We start from the raw sequence: 14,596 nt of genomic DNA, 5'->3' as shown, positions 1-14,596 counted from the left end.
AGTTAAACATATTATATTAGTACTTTATTAATATTTTAATAGATAATTGATGAGATGATATAAATCATCAAAACTTTATTTCATGAAAAAAATTTGTTTGATGATAAAACTTGCTAAAAATAAAAGTTTAGGACAAAGAATATAGTTAAATTTTTTTATTGCAATTTTCAACATTTAACTTCAAGTATTATTTATTAAAATAAATTTATATTACATATGCAATACAAAAGAAATGCTTTTTATTTAGATTTAATTGGAGTATCATTTCACTTGTTAGATACAGGTTGTGTCTAATAACTCATGATTAGATTCAAAAAGTTAAATTTTTTTTTTATTTATCTAAAATCTTAAATTAAGTATACATACTATTTAAAAAATTAATTAATAAATAAATCAATCTTTACATTTACTTATTTTGTTTACCCGGTGCATCGCATAAATAAAATATCTCATTATAATAATAAGAAATACTTATTAGATTTTATTCAAGCATATGTCTAAAATACTAATGATTATTATATTAAATTTAAATTAAATTAAAGCTTGTTTTTAAATTAGTCTTATTTATTAAAGGTATATAATAAAATAATTTTAATCTATACTAGTAATAAATGAAATTATCTGTTTATGTTCACAATTTTTATATTTATTTTATTTTTAATAACTTTTAAAAGCTATTAATTTTTTTATAAAAGTAAAAAAAATTATAAAAATAATCGAAGATTGAACACATGTCTCTAACTATCTAATCCTTCGCATCCTTCCCACTCAACTTGTCAAAATCATAAATAGTAAAATAATAAAAATGTCATTAAAAAATATTATTTTTTTGTTCAAAATCATAAATAGTAAAATAATAAAAATGCCATTAAAAATATTATTTTTCTGTTTTTTCACGAAAATACAGAATGTTTTTTTTTGTAGTTACTTTGCAAGAAATAAAACTAGTTTAATAATTAATCCCAAAACTGCATCTATAGTTTTTTAATAAAAAATTGGAAAAACTTAAAAATAGGTGAAAAATTTTCCACACATATATATAGTATAATTTTATTAATAAAAATATTCGATCAATATCAAGAGAAAAAATATTGAATATGATCTAATCTAACCTAAATTAATATTAATGGATTCCACATGCAATGTAATTTATTTATTATTTATTATTTATATTTTATTATTCTTTCTTTAAAAACTGGCATGGTAGTATATAAGAACCTGTTTATCTTCTGCGACCCTTCATCAGTCTGAGGCAAAGCTCTCTCACTGTCCTTCAAACACTATAAATTAGAAATTCTTCAAATCCTCAACCGAACCCTAATCCTAAAACCCTTCATTTGTTCTTCAATCGAATCCAACGGTTTTCCCCTTTCCGAAACCCTAGATTTGACGATGGACATCGAGCAGAAGCAATCGGAACTCATCGACCACTTCGTCAAGCGAGCCTCCGCCGCCTCCGACGCCGCCGCTCTCGCCTCCGTCCTCGTCGAAGCCACCTCTCACCCTTCGCTCTTTGCTTTCTCTGAGATTCTCGCTCTTCCCAATCTTCTGCAGGTTCCTCTCTCCGCGTTAAATTTCTTCGTTCCCCCGTTTTTTCTTTTCTTTTCTGATTTCTCCAATTTTTGTGTTCGAATTGATCTGTTTACCATGTAGGAGAGAGCTTGTGTACTGTACAGGGAATTGGAAAAGTATGATTTTCATAATTAACTTTTTTAATAATTATTTTACCGTGTTTGCCATTGTGTGATTATGAATAAGTCCAGTAGTGTATTTTAGTTGCTGTGAAAAGATAATGTTTTGTGGTGGTTATTATTTTTATTTTTTATTTTTTTAATTATATCTTTTCAATGGGTTGTTTTTGTCAAGGCTCGTTCGGATGTGAAATTAATTTCTGGGGGAATATAAGAAGTGGGTTTTTTTTAACACAGGGACGCTGTTTTTGTTGATTTGTTTTGTGAACTAGTTCTATATGGTTGCTGCAATTGTTTGACTCGTGATATCTTGCAGCTTGAGGCAACTGAGAATTCTGCTTACCTTGATGTGCTTCGATTGTTTGCACATGGAACATGGAGCGATTACAAGAGTAAGCATATGGATTCGCCTTTGTCTTTTCTATTTTTAATTTTTCTCCCTGCATATTTTATAGCGGGTGTTTTCCTTGTTTGACATCATGAGAGAGTTGTAATCTCTGTGAGAAAGGTAATGAGGAAGAGGGTGTACAAGTATGATGAACTACGGAGTAATTAAGTCCACTTCATTGATTTTCCAATCAATTTTTATAACTTAAATTTCCTCTTAAAGTATGAGAGAGAAATTGTGGTTGCAGTTGTTGTTTCGTCATGATCGTTTATATTGTGGGAGATTGCAGACAAATTTGGCTGCAATTACTGTCGCAGAGATCCCAAAAACTTGGCAGTGTGGCCGAAACTGTGGTTGCAGACCATTTTTTGAAACCTTGACATCCATAATGCCTCTCATTGCCATTGTCAATATGTGGACTTATAAAGTTACGGATGTCACTGTAGAGGCATATTTTTCAGTTTGTTATCGCAAACAATTATATCCTGCCAGTTTTGAACCCTTATAAGTGCATCATTAGGGAAATTCGTAAATTTATCTTCATTTCATGAATTGTTTTTTTTTATTTATTTTTTTTACTTTTTTTTTGAGTCTGAGTATGTAAATAAAATTAACATAATGATGTTTATTAAAAGGCTTAAGTGGCTTACAGGTAATGCTGACCGTCTTCCACAATTGATACCTGATCAGATCCTCAAGCTTAAGCAACTTACGGTTCTTACGCTGGCTGAGACATACAAGGTATTACCTATAAATTCAGAGTTATTGGCAAATCTTGTTTTTCTGTTTTTGCTTGACGTGGTGATTGTCAGTTATTACTGATCCATTTTAATTTGTAGTCACCAGCATCTGGTCTATTCCAGTCCAGGTGACTTGCTTTTTTTTTATTGGTACAAGTGTTGCTATAAGTGGAAGTTGATTTCTATTTCTTAGGCATGTCTCAATTACTTGTTTTAGTTTGGACTTCGTGTGAAGGATGAATTGTCTTCATGGCTAAAGGGTGGTACAAAGACCTGAATTGTTATGCCTATAACCTGCTTCTAGTCATAGCTGTTTAGATTATGCTTTCTCATTAAATATTTGTGGTTTAACTACTAGCAGCCCCTTTCTTGGTAGGTTGTTTCAGTATTGTGCATTTGCTTTGATGCATTTTGCAATATGATGCCTCTTTGCTCCAAGAACCATTATGTGATTAAGTTTTGTTTATGATCTCTCTATGGTGTTTTGCCCAGGGTTGTCTTAAGGTTCAACTCTTACTTGAATTTCTGTTGGATAGATTCGTCCACTTCATCATTTTGAATAGTGTGATGTACTTTTGTATAGCTTAACTGGTTGATTTACACCCAAAACTTTATTTCTTCAATTTTTTAACTGTTTTTGGGTGTTTGTCCTTGTCTTTTTGAGTTTTGACTTTGGCATTCAACTTTTACAATTCAATTGTTTTCAGGTTCTACCCTATGACCAACTGATGCAGGAGTTAGATGTGACAAATGTCCGTGAACTTGAAGATTTTCTAATTAATGAATGCATGTATGCGGTAGGCATCATTCCTTTCTAGAGAGCATTTAATGTGTTTCACTGCTAAAATTCTGCACTTACAGTATCATTATTATGATATTGTTATTATTGCAATAAAAGAACACATTGGAAGAGAAGTAAGAGGCTAGTATTAACATTAAATCTTTCCAATGGAAACTACCCAGAAAATAGATGAATTCCTTATAAAGTCTGTGACTTATACCGTCAACAGAAACCATTGTTTTAAAAACCGGACCAGTCATCAAATCGATTAAGTTACTGGATCAGTGGATCAAAGGTTGAACCGGTGGGTCACTAATTGAACCGCGTGACTCAGTTTTTATTAATTTTTTTTAAAAATATTTATGTTAAATATATTTTATACTTATAAATTTGAATAAATTCATATCCTATTTTAAATTTTAATTTCCATCTTATTTAAAATTCTTTATTTTTATTTTGTATAAAGAAATACATAAAAAATTACATGTTAAACTAAGTATTAATACAAATTAAAAATATAAATAATATGTACATATATAATATACTTGCAATTGATATCACAAAATAATATATGTAATATCTACATAGATATTATATTATTAAATATATAATTTAAAATTAATAATATACTATAAAAGTTATGTAAGTTGTATATATTACAAACAAATATATTAGAATAAGTAGTCATTGTTATGTTTGATAAGACTTTTTGTTCTTTCATTAACAGGATTCAATTCCCATTGTTATTTTTGTGGTTTGTGGTCCCTTAGAAAAAATAATTTTTTTTTGTGATTGAACTGGTTTGACCCACTGGTTCACTGGTTGAATCGAAAAATTGACCGGTTCACTCTGGTTTAAAACAGGTCGATGCATAATTGATCCAACTCAAGGCTCGGACCAGCTGGACTGCCGGTTTCCAATTTAACCGGTCCGACCGGCCGGTCCGAACCGGTTTTTAAAACATGGACAGAAACTGATTCTGGCAACAAAGTCTGGTTCTTATAACAAACTGGAGCATTGAACCAAATCTAGATGTGCTCTTCTAAGTACTGTAATTGTTATGTGATTGGTCCCTGTTTAATAATTAGCACCTGTAGTCTGTAGATATTGACATAATTAGGTTTTTTGTTCTTTCACATTTTCATTCAGTTCTCTATCAATTTATTAATGTTCATATTTTGTAATGATAAAATGTGTTATAAATAATATATTAATTTTGTGATAGATATATTTATGGTGCTTTAGGGTACTTGGCCTCTATCTTATTCTGTCAGCCATCCTTTTGCTATTATCCTTTTAAATTATTTTGTATCTTGTCTTTTTCCAGAGGATGTTGGGTAGTCAAATTAATAATTTGGTGACTTGGAAATAATATTTCATGAATGACAGACACATATTCTAAATTTTATTGCTCTCATCAGGGAATAGTCCGTGGAAAGCTCGATCAGTTGCGACGATGCTTTGAGGTCCTAGCTCATTTTTTTTTTAATTGTCTTTTTTACCGGTTTCTTTTTTTCCATTTGATGAGTATTAGGAGTTTACCTGATCTTTGAGAGTGATTTCAGGTCCAATTTGCAGCAGGTAGGGACTTGAGGCCTGATCAACTGGGGAATATGATACAGACTCTCTCTAGCTGGTAATCTATCTTTTCCAAATAGAGGCTCGACTAATTTGCAGACATATGTCTGATATTTTAAGTAAACCAATTACTGATGCCTGGAAAAATGATGTGAAGTTTCCATGTTTGTTGGTAAACATGATTGTGATACTGGACAACTGGAATATCAGTGTAATTTGCTTCAATACTTCAAAGCTTTGAATTTTTGGGCTACGGCCACTTTAGAAAACAGCCTATATTTAAGTCTCTTTATCATCCAATCTCAGTTGAAATTGGTTTTAACTTCATATTGTCAGCATGTCACAATTTTGTATTTTTTAATAGCTTTTTGATGCTTAAATTTATGTTCGGAAGTTCTGTTTATCTTGTTTCTTTGATTCAGAATGTCTCAAATTGGTATGTCAATACAGTGCTAAATTTTTGGGATGTGATGTATGGTGTGTCTCTTCAAAATAATAAAATTTAATTCATGACTGGCAAACATAGGTTGTCTACATCAGAAAATCTGCTTGTTTCAATTCAAGAGAAGATAAAATGGGCTGACGCTATGAGTGAAATTGACAAGAAGCACAGGAAGGATGTGGAAGAAAAGGTGGAAGAAGTAAAGAAGTCCATTTTCAAGGTGGGTTGGATATATTTTTATATCTTCCTTTTTCTCAATATTTCTTTTTTCTTAAATACAGTTGAGAAAATGTTTGATAAAAAATGCTTGCATCTCATTCCATTCTTGTACTGAATGTTTAAAATTTCATTTATCCTTTCATGTATCTGTGTTTTTCGGGATTGATGTTTGATTATCTGTTGGATGTATACACAAGCTGGAATTCTCATCCTAATACCATATGCCTACTTTAAATGAATATTATGCAAATTGACAACTTAATGTTTATAAATTCTATCTGAGGACTTTGAATGCTTTGATGTGCAATGTTTCTTGTTCATCCATGCATCGTTTTATCCTATCATTCTGAGGTTAACATTCTTTGGTTTGGAGTGGAATCTGAGCCTATTAATGTGATCTTTTTGTTTTGCATGAGAGGAAGCCAAATTCATATTTTCTTCCCTCTTAGGTCTACGAAAATGATGCATGATACATATTTTATCTTAATCATTGCCATAACAGAACCTTGCTAAGCCACCGCTAGCTTAACATTGTAGACCAAAACTATCATGATCATTATCTAAGAAAACTACTATTGAAAGCTTTTGAATAGCTTTCCTGCTTTAATCCAACTATAACTCTGTCTCTACAAGTTATGAATGCAATCGTGCTGCATGCTTGTTTTTATGCTGTTGATTGTCATCGCATATTTGGGGCCATTTGTAGGCTGTTTTCTTTTGGCTTTATTTGTCTTTGAATGTAATCAACCATTATCTGTTAAATTTTGTAATAGAATGAGTACACAAAATTTTTGTTCAACTAAAAAGGAAAAAATTGTTCATTCTTTTATCAAAATCCTGGTGTGGAAAAACATTAGGATTATAGTGGATTTGATTGGTTAAATCATTTTGGAAAGTTATTGCGGTGGACAAGACATTATTTGAAGATTATGTTTTGAACCAAAATGGAATGTCCCAAATTACGAGGAAATCTGTTATCAATCTGGTGATTTAATGAAATTTGATTGGATGGGTCAGTTTCTCTAACCCTCTAAGTTTTGGCTATATGGGTTGAGGGAATTTGGCTAGTGGAGGTTATGTAAGAGGAAAACTTAAATTATAGTAGAAAAATAGCTCCCATTTCTTTGTAGTAACGACGTAAATTGCGGGACATTCCGTTGCTCAAACAGGTCCCCTTATTCTTTTTTAGTAATCAAGGAACATTGGTTGGGACTTGCCATACGTATTACACATTGGCATAGTTTACTGTCATATTTTATTTCAATACCTCTAAATCTGTTAGTATTTTAGCTGATAATTTTCCTTGGCATTCCTTAATCTATGTGATTATTCTTTAGCTCTTCTATCTGGTCCACCCTCTTTATTATTGTTCTTCTATGGGTTTTCTTCACACCTTAGATTTCTTAAGATGAGACTTCCATTTTATCTAATATATCTTGTCTCTTGTAATTTTTATGCTACTGCTTATGGCAACATTTTTATCAAAATAACATTTTTAAGTTTTTAGCCATATGTCGCTCCTGTGTGCATTATTCAACTTGAGGGCTATAATCCTAGGTTATTTGGAGTTGTGTCAGATAATATAGAAGCATCTTCCTTAATTATAAAACATATAATACATATAATTGCCTGCTGTTCTTTATGGTTGAATATATTGGTCGACGTGTCTTACTTACTTCGTGGCAGAAGTTACACACTGTAAGCAGGCCGACATCGACTTCAGAGGCCATGAGGAGATCTGCTCTGAATCTGGTGGAGTGATGGATTATGAAGAAGATCGAAGCCGTCCAAAGAGGTACTTTGAGAAAACTTTGTAAGCAACAGTCAAGTACTTGATCAACTGTCTTGGTCAAAATTGATTTTTGAAGTTCAAACTGTCATGATATCAACTTACTGCAATACAAAATGTTTTTGACTTTTTGGTTCCTGAATCTTGACTAGTCTATCATCTTCTATGGATCAACAACGCTTTGAGAAAACTTTGTAAGCAACAGTCTAGTATTTGATCAGGTGTCTTGGTCAAAATTGATTTTTAAAGTTGAAACGGTCATGATATCACCTTACTGTAATACAAAATGTTTTTGACTTTTTGGTTCCTGAATATCATCTTTTGTGGATGAATAACGTTAGTGTTACTTGGATATTGCTGTTGCTTTTGTATAACTTCCTTGACTTAAATGTCCACATACTCTACTTATTGGATTTGAATCCCCCCTTAAAAACAATTTCTCTTGGTCTTTTGATGCCTGATGATATGTGGCATAATCTTATTATCGACGGGAACTGAGATTAGATATGACATTATAAATATAATTGTTTTGTAGCATCTATTTATTTAAACCTAGAATATGATTGAGCTATGTATTTAATTTAGATGATTAATTTCCTCATATTATATCACAAGACTTATGGCTTGGAAAATTGGCAGGAGGCGGCACCCAATATCTTGAAGATTTTAGTAGATAAAGGAGCTCATTGGATGGGTTCTATAGTTGCTTGCCTGACTTTTATTCATGGCATGCGTCAACCGAGGATATCAGCTTTTGCAGACAAGCATATCTCATCGATACTGCACTTGTCTGTCACACCACAAAGCAAGATAGGAACAAGGAAAAAGGAGGGAAAACCTGTTAATTTCTTCAAGGTTGTATTTAGGAAATTGATGGTGTTTATTGAACCATTGTTAATCGTATACTGAGTTGGTAAGAACAAGCTGAAATGGTGGTGCGGCTATTTATTTTTTTCATGTTTCTGGATGATTTATTGTTTTGTTTTGTATTATGCTTCTTATATGCTATGCTGCCTCTATTGCATTGCTATACTTTGTGGTGAATATATATTCCAAAAATAAGATGTTAGACACATATTTCAACATTAGATGCTGTTGGCTCGCGTTGAATTGAGTTTGAAACTACAGCTGATGAAATGGTAGGGATTATCGAAGGAAAAATGAAATAATTTTTTGTTTATCTACAAATTAATTTGTAGAAACTATCGGATTAGTTTCTCCTAAATGTTTTGTTTTTTTGTTTTTTTTTTGTTATAACTTGTTTAGTTAATTATAATTTATTGGAAGAATTTATTTTCTGTTTCTTGTTCATAAATTTTAATAGAAGAGTATCCAAATAGGTTGTCATAAGATAATTAAATGATGTTTTAGCTTATCATTAAGAGCATGTTTAAGCAAATATCATAGTTCCATACTTCACCTTAGGGGTGAGTAAAATGAATTGAACTTATAAAAATTATACTGAATTTAAAAGTAGTTCTCATGAATTGAACTAAATTAAATATTAGTTCAGACGAACTGAACTGAACTATTTTTTTGTGTCATTGAACTGAACTTAACTATACTATAAAAACTTGAATTGAACTGCAATTTATACTGTACTGAACTGTTATGATATTTTGAATTGAACAATTTTGACTCATTGATCTATCAAAATAGGACATATTTGCCAACTTTACTTTATTTTTCATTTTATTTAAATTTTTCAAAGAAAAAAAAAATAAAATTAAGTCAAACAAACTTAGTGAATTTTAAGCCTAAAAATAAGTAGTCTAAAATAGCTCAATTGATTTGTTAGGTTCGATAAAATTGATACAACTTTTTTATCATTTTTTTTCTTAAAGTTTTGGTTATTAGACTATCGAGTTAATTCATTAAGACAACATGTTAGACACATTTAATTTTTATCCTTTTATAAAAATAGTTTAATTTTTATAATTCAGTTCAGTTTTATAGTTCAGTACAGTTGACTTTTCAACAGTTCAGTTCGATTTTGTTTAAAACAGTTCAGTTCAATTTTTTATCAGTTCAGTTTTTTTTGTCCATCCCTACTTCACCTTATTTTATAAAGGTTAAATTATATTTTTAGTCATGTATTTTTTAATATTTTAGTTTTTTATTTTTTAAAATATTTTTGGTCATCTATATTTTAAATTTAGTTTAATTTAGTCTTTTTGAATTAAAACTTAGTTTCATAAATTTTATTTATATTAAACTTATTGAATGTAAAGTCAAATTAGTAACGTTATAACATGGTGAGAATAAATTATTTTTTTTAAAAAAATTAATTTTATATTATTTTCTCATTATTCATGTGACTTTTTTTTATACTATTGTGTTTATGACTTTTTTGGATTTGAACATCAATGGTATTTTATAATTTTTATTTAGATGGATTTTATGTTATAAGTTTTAATTAAATTAAAAATTGATTCGAATGATCGTTGTTTTAGAAAATGAAATTGATTCTAATATAAAAATTTGTAAGGGAGTATGGATGAGAAGTACAAGGAAGTGTAAATTTTTTTTTGATAAAGATAAATAGAAGGAAAATATGAGTTCATAGATAAGTATATAAAAATAAAAAAAAATTGAATGTGTTTGAAAAAGATGAATTGAAGGAAATGAGTTTTTTTTTTTGGTTCAATTCTAACAAACTTCCTCTAAAAAAATGAGAAAAAGTAATGGGGAAGTTAATGTTGCATCTTGTAGTCTTCCTTCTTTCACATATATTTGATATTTTATTTCATTAATTCAAATCAATATATAAAATATTTTCATGATTATTAATCAATTTGAATTAATGAAAAAGAGTATTAAATATATAGTTTTTAAAACTTTGTTGAGTTGATCTATACATTAAAATATTTTATTTTAACGGTTAAATTGTTGAAATTTAATATGAAACATGAGTTATTGACCAAAATAAATCTAAGTACGCTTACTCTTGGAGTAAATGACGTGATCAAGACTCTTTGCCTTGATCATATCGGGCACAAAATTGGTAGTGCTTGACATGGGTCAGTGAGAATGTCTCTAATTTAGTCACAGCATGCATGGGATGAGAGACATTGGGCATGATTTCTCGAGGAACTCTCTAACTTGGTGATGTTAGGTGTAGATGGAGAGACGTCGCGTGTGACCAAGACAATGACTCTTTGTTTGGACAACATTAGGTGCAAGTTTAGTGGTGTCGGCCATGAGTCAAGTAAAGGCTCTCTGTCTAAATGGCATTGTGCGTAGGGTTATCTATGCCCGGAAAAATCGACTTAGAGGCTCTTTGCTTCATCCAAGTCAGGCATAGGTGGTTTAACATTGAGCGTGGGTGACTTAGAGGTTTTCTACCTCAATGATGCCAAACACGAGAAGAATGGCATCAAACGTGGTTTGTTGGACGAAAATTTTGTTGATTATTGTCTAAGTGTTGAGAACATAAGAGTTGTAATGCTTTCTTACATGCCATATGATGTTGTGTGACTTTAAATTATTATGCATTGATCTAGGATGATGTGTAGAGATGTTTTAAGTTGCTAAGTTGTAATTTGATGATTGAAGTTGATTAAGTTGTAAGACATATATTGTTTGAAGTTGATAAGTTTTTAGGCACGTGGTGAAGTGATACATGTCTCAATTGAGATATGTGAAAACTAGAGAAGAGGAAAGTATTTTAGAAATTAAAATATCCTGTTTATAGGTTACAAGTTGTGGTGCTTAAAGAGGCCAAAGTTGAGAAAACCTTTAGTGATTCGTTGGCTCTTGAATGAAATTTCAAGTTGTTTTGTTTAGGTTTTATGTGGAATTGTTTGGGACAAGGTCGAGTCATATATGTATAAAGTGACCAAATGAGTAAGGTATGAAGTCGATGATTAAATCCTTAGTTGATTACCGAAAATGTGAGTAGTATTTGGAGGGTTGACAGATTAATCCCGTAAGAGACATAATTATGCATGCTAAGACTATGGTAGGCTTACACCCAAGTTGTTCTTTTATGAAATTAGTACTAGACTTTCCTAGTTTAAGTGACAAAACTTGAGAAATCAATTCTAGGCACCGTGCTAGTCATTGTTTCTAGTTTAATAACTAGTTGTTTATGGTTTTATATCAGACGTTGTGATTTAGTAGAGTCAAACCACTTAGATTTCTCATATTAGTTGCAGGAGATTTCCATTAGTTGATATGCGTGATGAATTATTCTTTGTTCAATTTTTTAGTAGTTGCTATTAGTTGTTTGACAATTGCTTAATTGTTAGCTATTGCTCGATTATGTTTAGAGTTTTTAAGTTGTGTTTGGAGTTTTTAAGTTGCGTTTAGAGTTAACTAGTTGATTATCATCTATTATGAGTCAATGCTATTATGATCAATTGTTGATTAATTTTACTTAGCTATTCCTATAAATCATTGGTGGATGATTTTAGTTGATGTTATACTTGAGCTAAGTACATGTTGTAAGTTGTTTATGCTGATTTTTTCATAAGCTTACCCTTACTTTTCCTTATTGGACTATAATGATTATACTAAGTATATTATGTAACATAAATTTTACATTAAATAAATATATTATAATAAATATATTAAATAAAATAGAATTTACATTAAATAAATATATTATGTAAACCTTTTTTTGATTCTTCTAAAAAATCTTTCGTTGTTCTTCCACTATCAAAAAATACGAAGGTAGTTGAATTAGTATCATTGATCACCTTTATTTGAGGCTTAAATTTTTAAAAAATATTATTTAATTTAAACACTACAATAATTACTATAAGAAAATACTTAAAAATTTTTGTTAATATTTTAGTGACTATTTATATTATACAAGAATAAAAGTGTAAAGTAACAAACCTAATAATGTCATTGACGTTTGTGGAGAAAAGATAAACATGTTGGGATTCATCCCAAGTCCCACATCGGTAAAATGAAGGAACATTGGCTAGTTTATAAGTGTCCACCATTCCACATAGTATGAGGCCTTTTGGGAAGGAGCCCAAAAACAAAACCGTGCGGGCTTGGGCCCAAAGCGGACAATATCATACTATGGTGGAGGAAAAGGTGGACAATCGGGCCTTACAAGTGGTATCAGAGCCAACGGTTCGACTAGGGTTCGATGCGGGAAGACCCTCAGTGTTATGCCTCGCGATGGAGAAGAGATCCGACGGATTATCGCTTGAGGGGAGGAGATCACGAGACATGTGGTCCTTGGTCTGAGGGGAGGTTTGTTGGGATTCATCCCAAGTCCCACATCGGTAAAATGAAGGAACATTGGCTAGTTTATAAGTGTCCACCATTCCACATAGTATGAGGCCTTTTGGGAAGGAGCCCAAAAACAAAACCGTGCGGGCTTGGGCCCAAAGCGGACAATATCATACTATGATGGTGGAATAGGTGGACTAGCGGGCCCTACAAGTGGCGGTACAAGATAGTGACGGATTATCGCTTGAGGGGGAGGAGATCACGAGACATGTGGTCCTTGGTCTGAGGGGAGGTTTGTTGGGATTCATCCCAAGTCCCACATCGGTAAAATGAAGGAACATTGGCTAGTTTATAAGTGTCCACCATTCCACATAGTATGAGGCCTTTTGGGAAGGAGCCCAAAAACAAAACCGTGCGGGCTTGGGCCCAAAGCGGACAATATCATACTATGGTGGAGGAAAAGGTGGACAATCGGGCCCAACAAAACATTAGAAGAGTGGTTGAATAATGTATATAAAAAACTCAAATGTTTTTTTATAGTGAAGTAATAATGCTAGTCAAATGGAGTATGAAGAACAACCAGATGGAAAACTGGGTATTTTCATACTAGTTTGCCTCAACTATTGAGATTATGCCTAGTTTTCAATCCAACTAGATTGAGTTCTATTATCTTTAAACAAATATACATGTATTCTTTCAACAAACCACTTTTGGCTCAATACTAAGTATTCTTTGACTTGTCTCTTCAAATAATTACCTAAGTCTTCTTTTAGCAAAAAGTCTTTCCAGGCTTAACAACAAAATATTCTTTTATAGTCAAGTTTCTTCAGGCTCAAAACAAGTTTTCTTTTACGGACAAGGCTCTCTAGGCTCAACCTTGTGACAATGGTTATGAAGGTTATACAAATGTTGTGTTCTTCTTACTTAGATGTTATACAACCCATATAAAACAATGAATGTTTACAAGAAAGAATAGATTTATAGAGAGTATATTTTTGTACAAATTTGTCTATATATTGTCTTTCTTGAGCTTTAAATCTTCTTATATAGTAGCTCAGAGAAGATGACTGTTGTAACACTTTGAGTCCAGCTATAAGTTTGCTTCGTCTGTCTTCATCATCTTTCCTTGTGATGGCAAGTGACCATTCGACTCATTTAATATGAGCATTAAATGCATTTCATCAAATGGTACCTCTTATCTGATCAAGGAGGCTACTTATCAACTTTCCATACCAAACAGAGTTTGCAGAAATAATGTTAGTGCAGAGTAGCTGTAGTAATGATTTTATCTACTTTTCTCCATGATTTCAGGGATCTTAGTTTTGACGAAAAATATGATTTTTTAATAGATTTGTGAGTTCTAAGATGGATTTCTGTTTCGATCTGTTAAGGAAGGAAACATTCATTACAAACCTTATCATTAGTCTCAATAAATAATAAATATTTAACGTATATGAGACAGACTGTAAGTTTCATTTGATTTACAACGTCTTACAAGCGATTTGTGTCTCACATTTCATTTGATAAGTTTTTCAAAGATATTCTTTAAAGATATTTTTGCAGACATTTATTCTTTATAAAAATGTTTTGTTCATTAGCATTAAAAATCCAAGTTCAAGGGATCTAGAACATCTTTTGACTTAACAACATTTTTATTGCACTTCTCACAAATAAACTTGGATTCAAAAAGAATAACCTTTCTAAAACACTTTGAATAGAATTGATAATACCACCCATTTTCATTTCCAATCGTTATAATATTAGCTAAAATAGAAGCC

At 31.2% G+C, this 14,596-nt stretch overlaps 1 protein-coding gene across 3 annotated transcripts; it reads left to right on the top strand.

Moving 5' to 3' along the window:
* The first annotated feature begins 1,224 nt into the window (after positions 1 to 1,224).
* Positions 1,225 to 8,716, top strand: FUS5 (Proteasome component (PCI) domain protein). 3 transcript variants are annotated; one of them, XM_020347900.3, is made up of 9 exons: positions 1,225 to 1,554; positions 2,008 to 2,083; positions 2,732 to 2,820; positions 3,527 to 3,616; positions 5,022 to 5,066; positions 5,166 to 5,236; positions 5,705 to 5,840; positions 7,546 to 7,634; positions 8,268 to 8,716. In XM_020347900.3, exons 1-9 carry the CDS (start codon positions 1,393 to 1,395, stop codon positions 8,287 to 8,289), a joined length of 780 nt encoding a protein of 259 aa, XP_020203489.1. In that variant the 5' UTR covers positions 1,225 to 1,392; the 3' UTR covers positions 8,290 to 8,716. The 3 variants fall into 3 exon arrangements, with proteins under 3 accessions (XP_020203489.1, XP_020203491.1, XP_020203490.1); XM_020347902.3 differs by having other exon boundaries at positions 7,529 to 7,634; XM_020347901.3 differs by having other exon boundaries at positions 7,526 to 7,634.
* The last annotated feature ends 5,880 nt before the right edge of the window (positions 8,717 to 14,596 follow it).

The sequence above is a fragment of the Cajanus cajan genome, chromosome 8, assembly GCF_000230855.2.
Source record: "Cajanus cajan strain Asha chromosome 8, NIPB_CcT2T_4, whole genome shotgun sequence".
NCBI lineage: Eukaryota > Viridiplantae > Streptophyta > Magnoliopsida > Fabales > Fabaceae > Cajanus > Cajanus cajan.
This window is presented reverse-complemented; position numbering and strand designations above follow the sequence as displayed.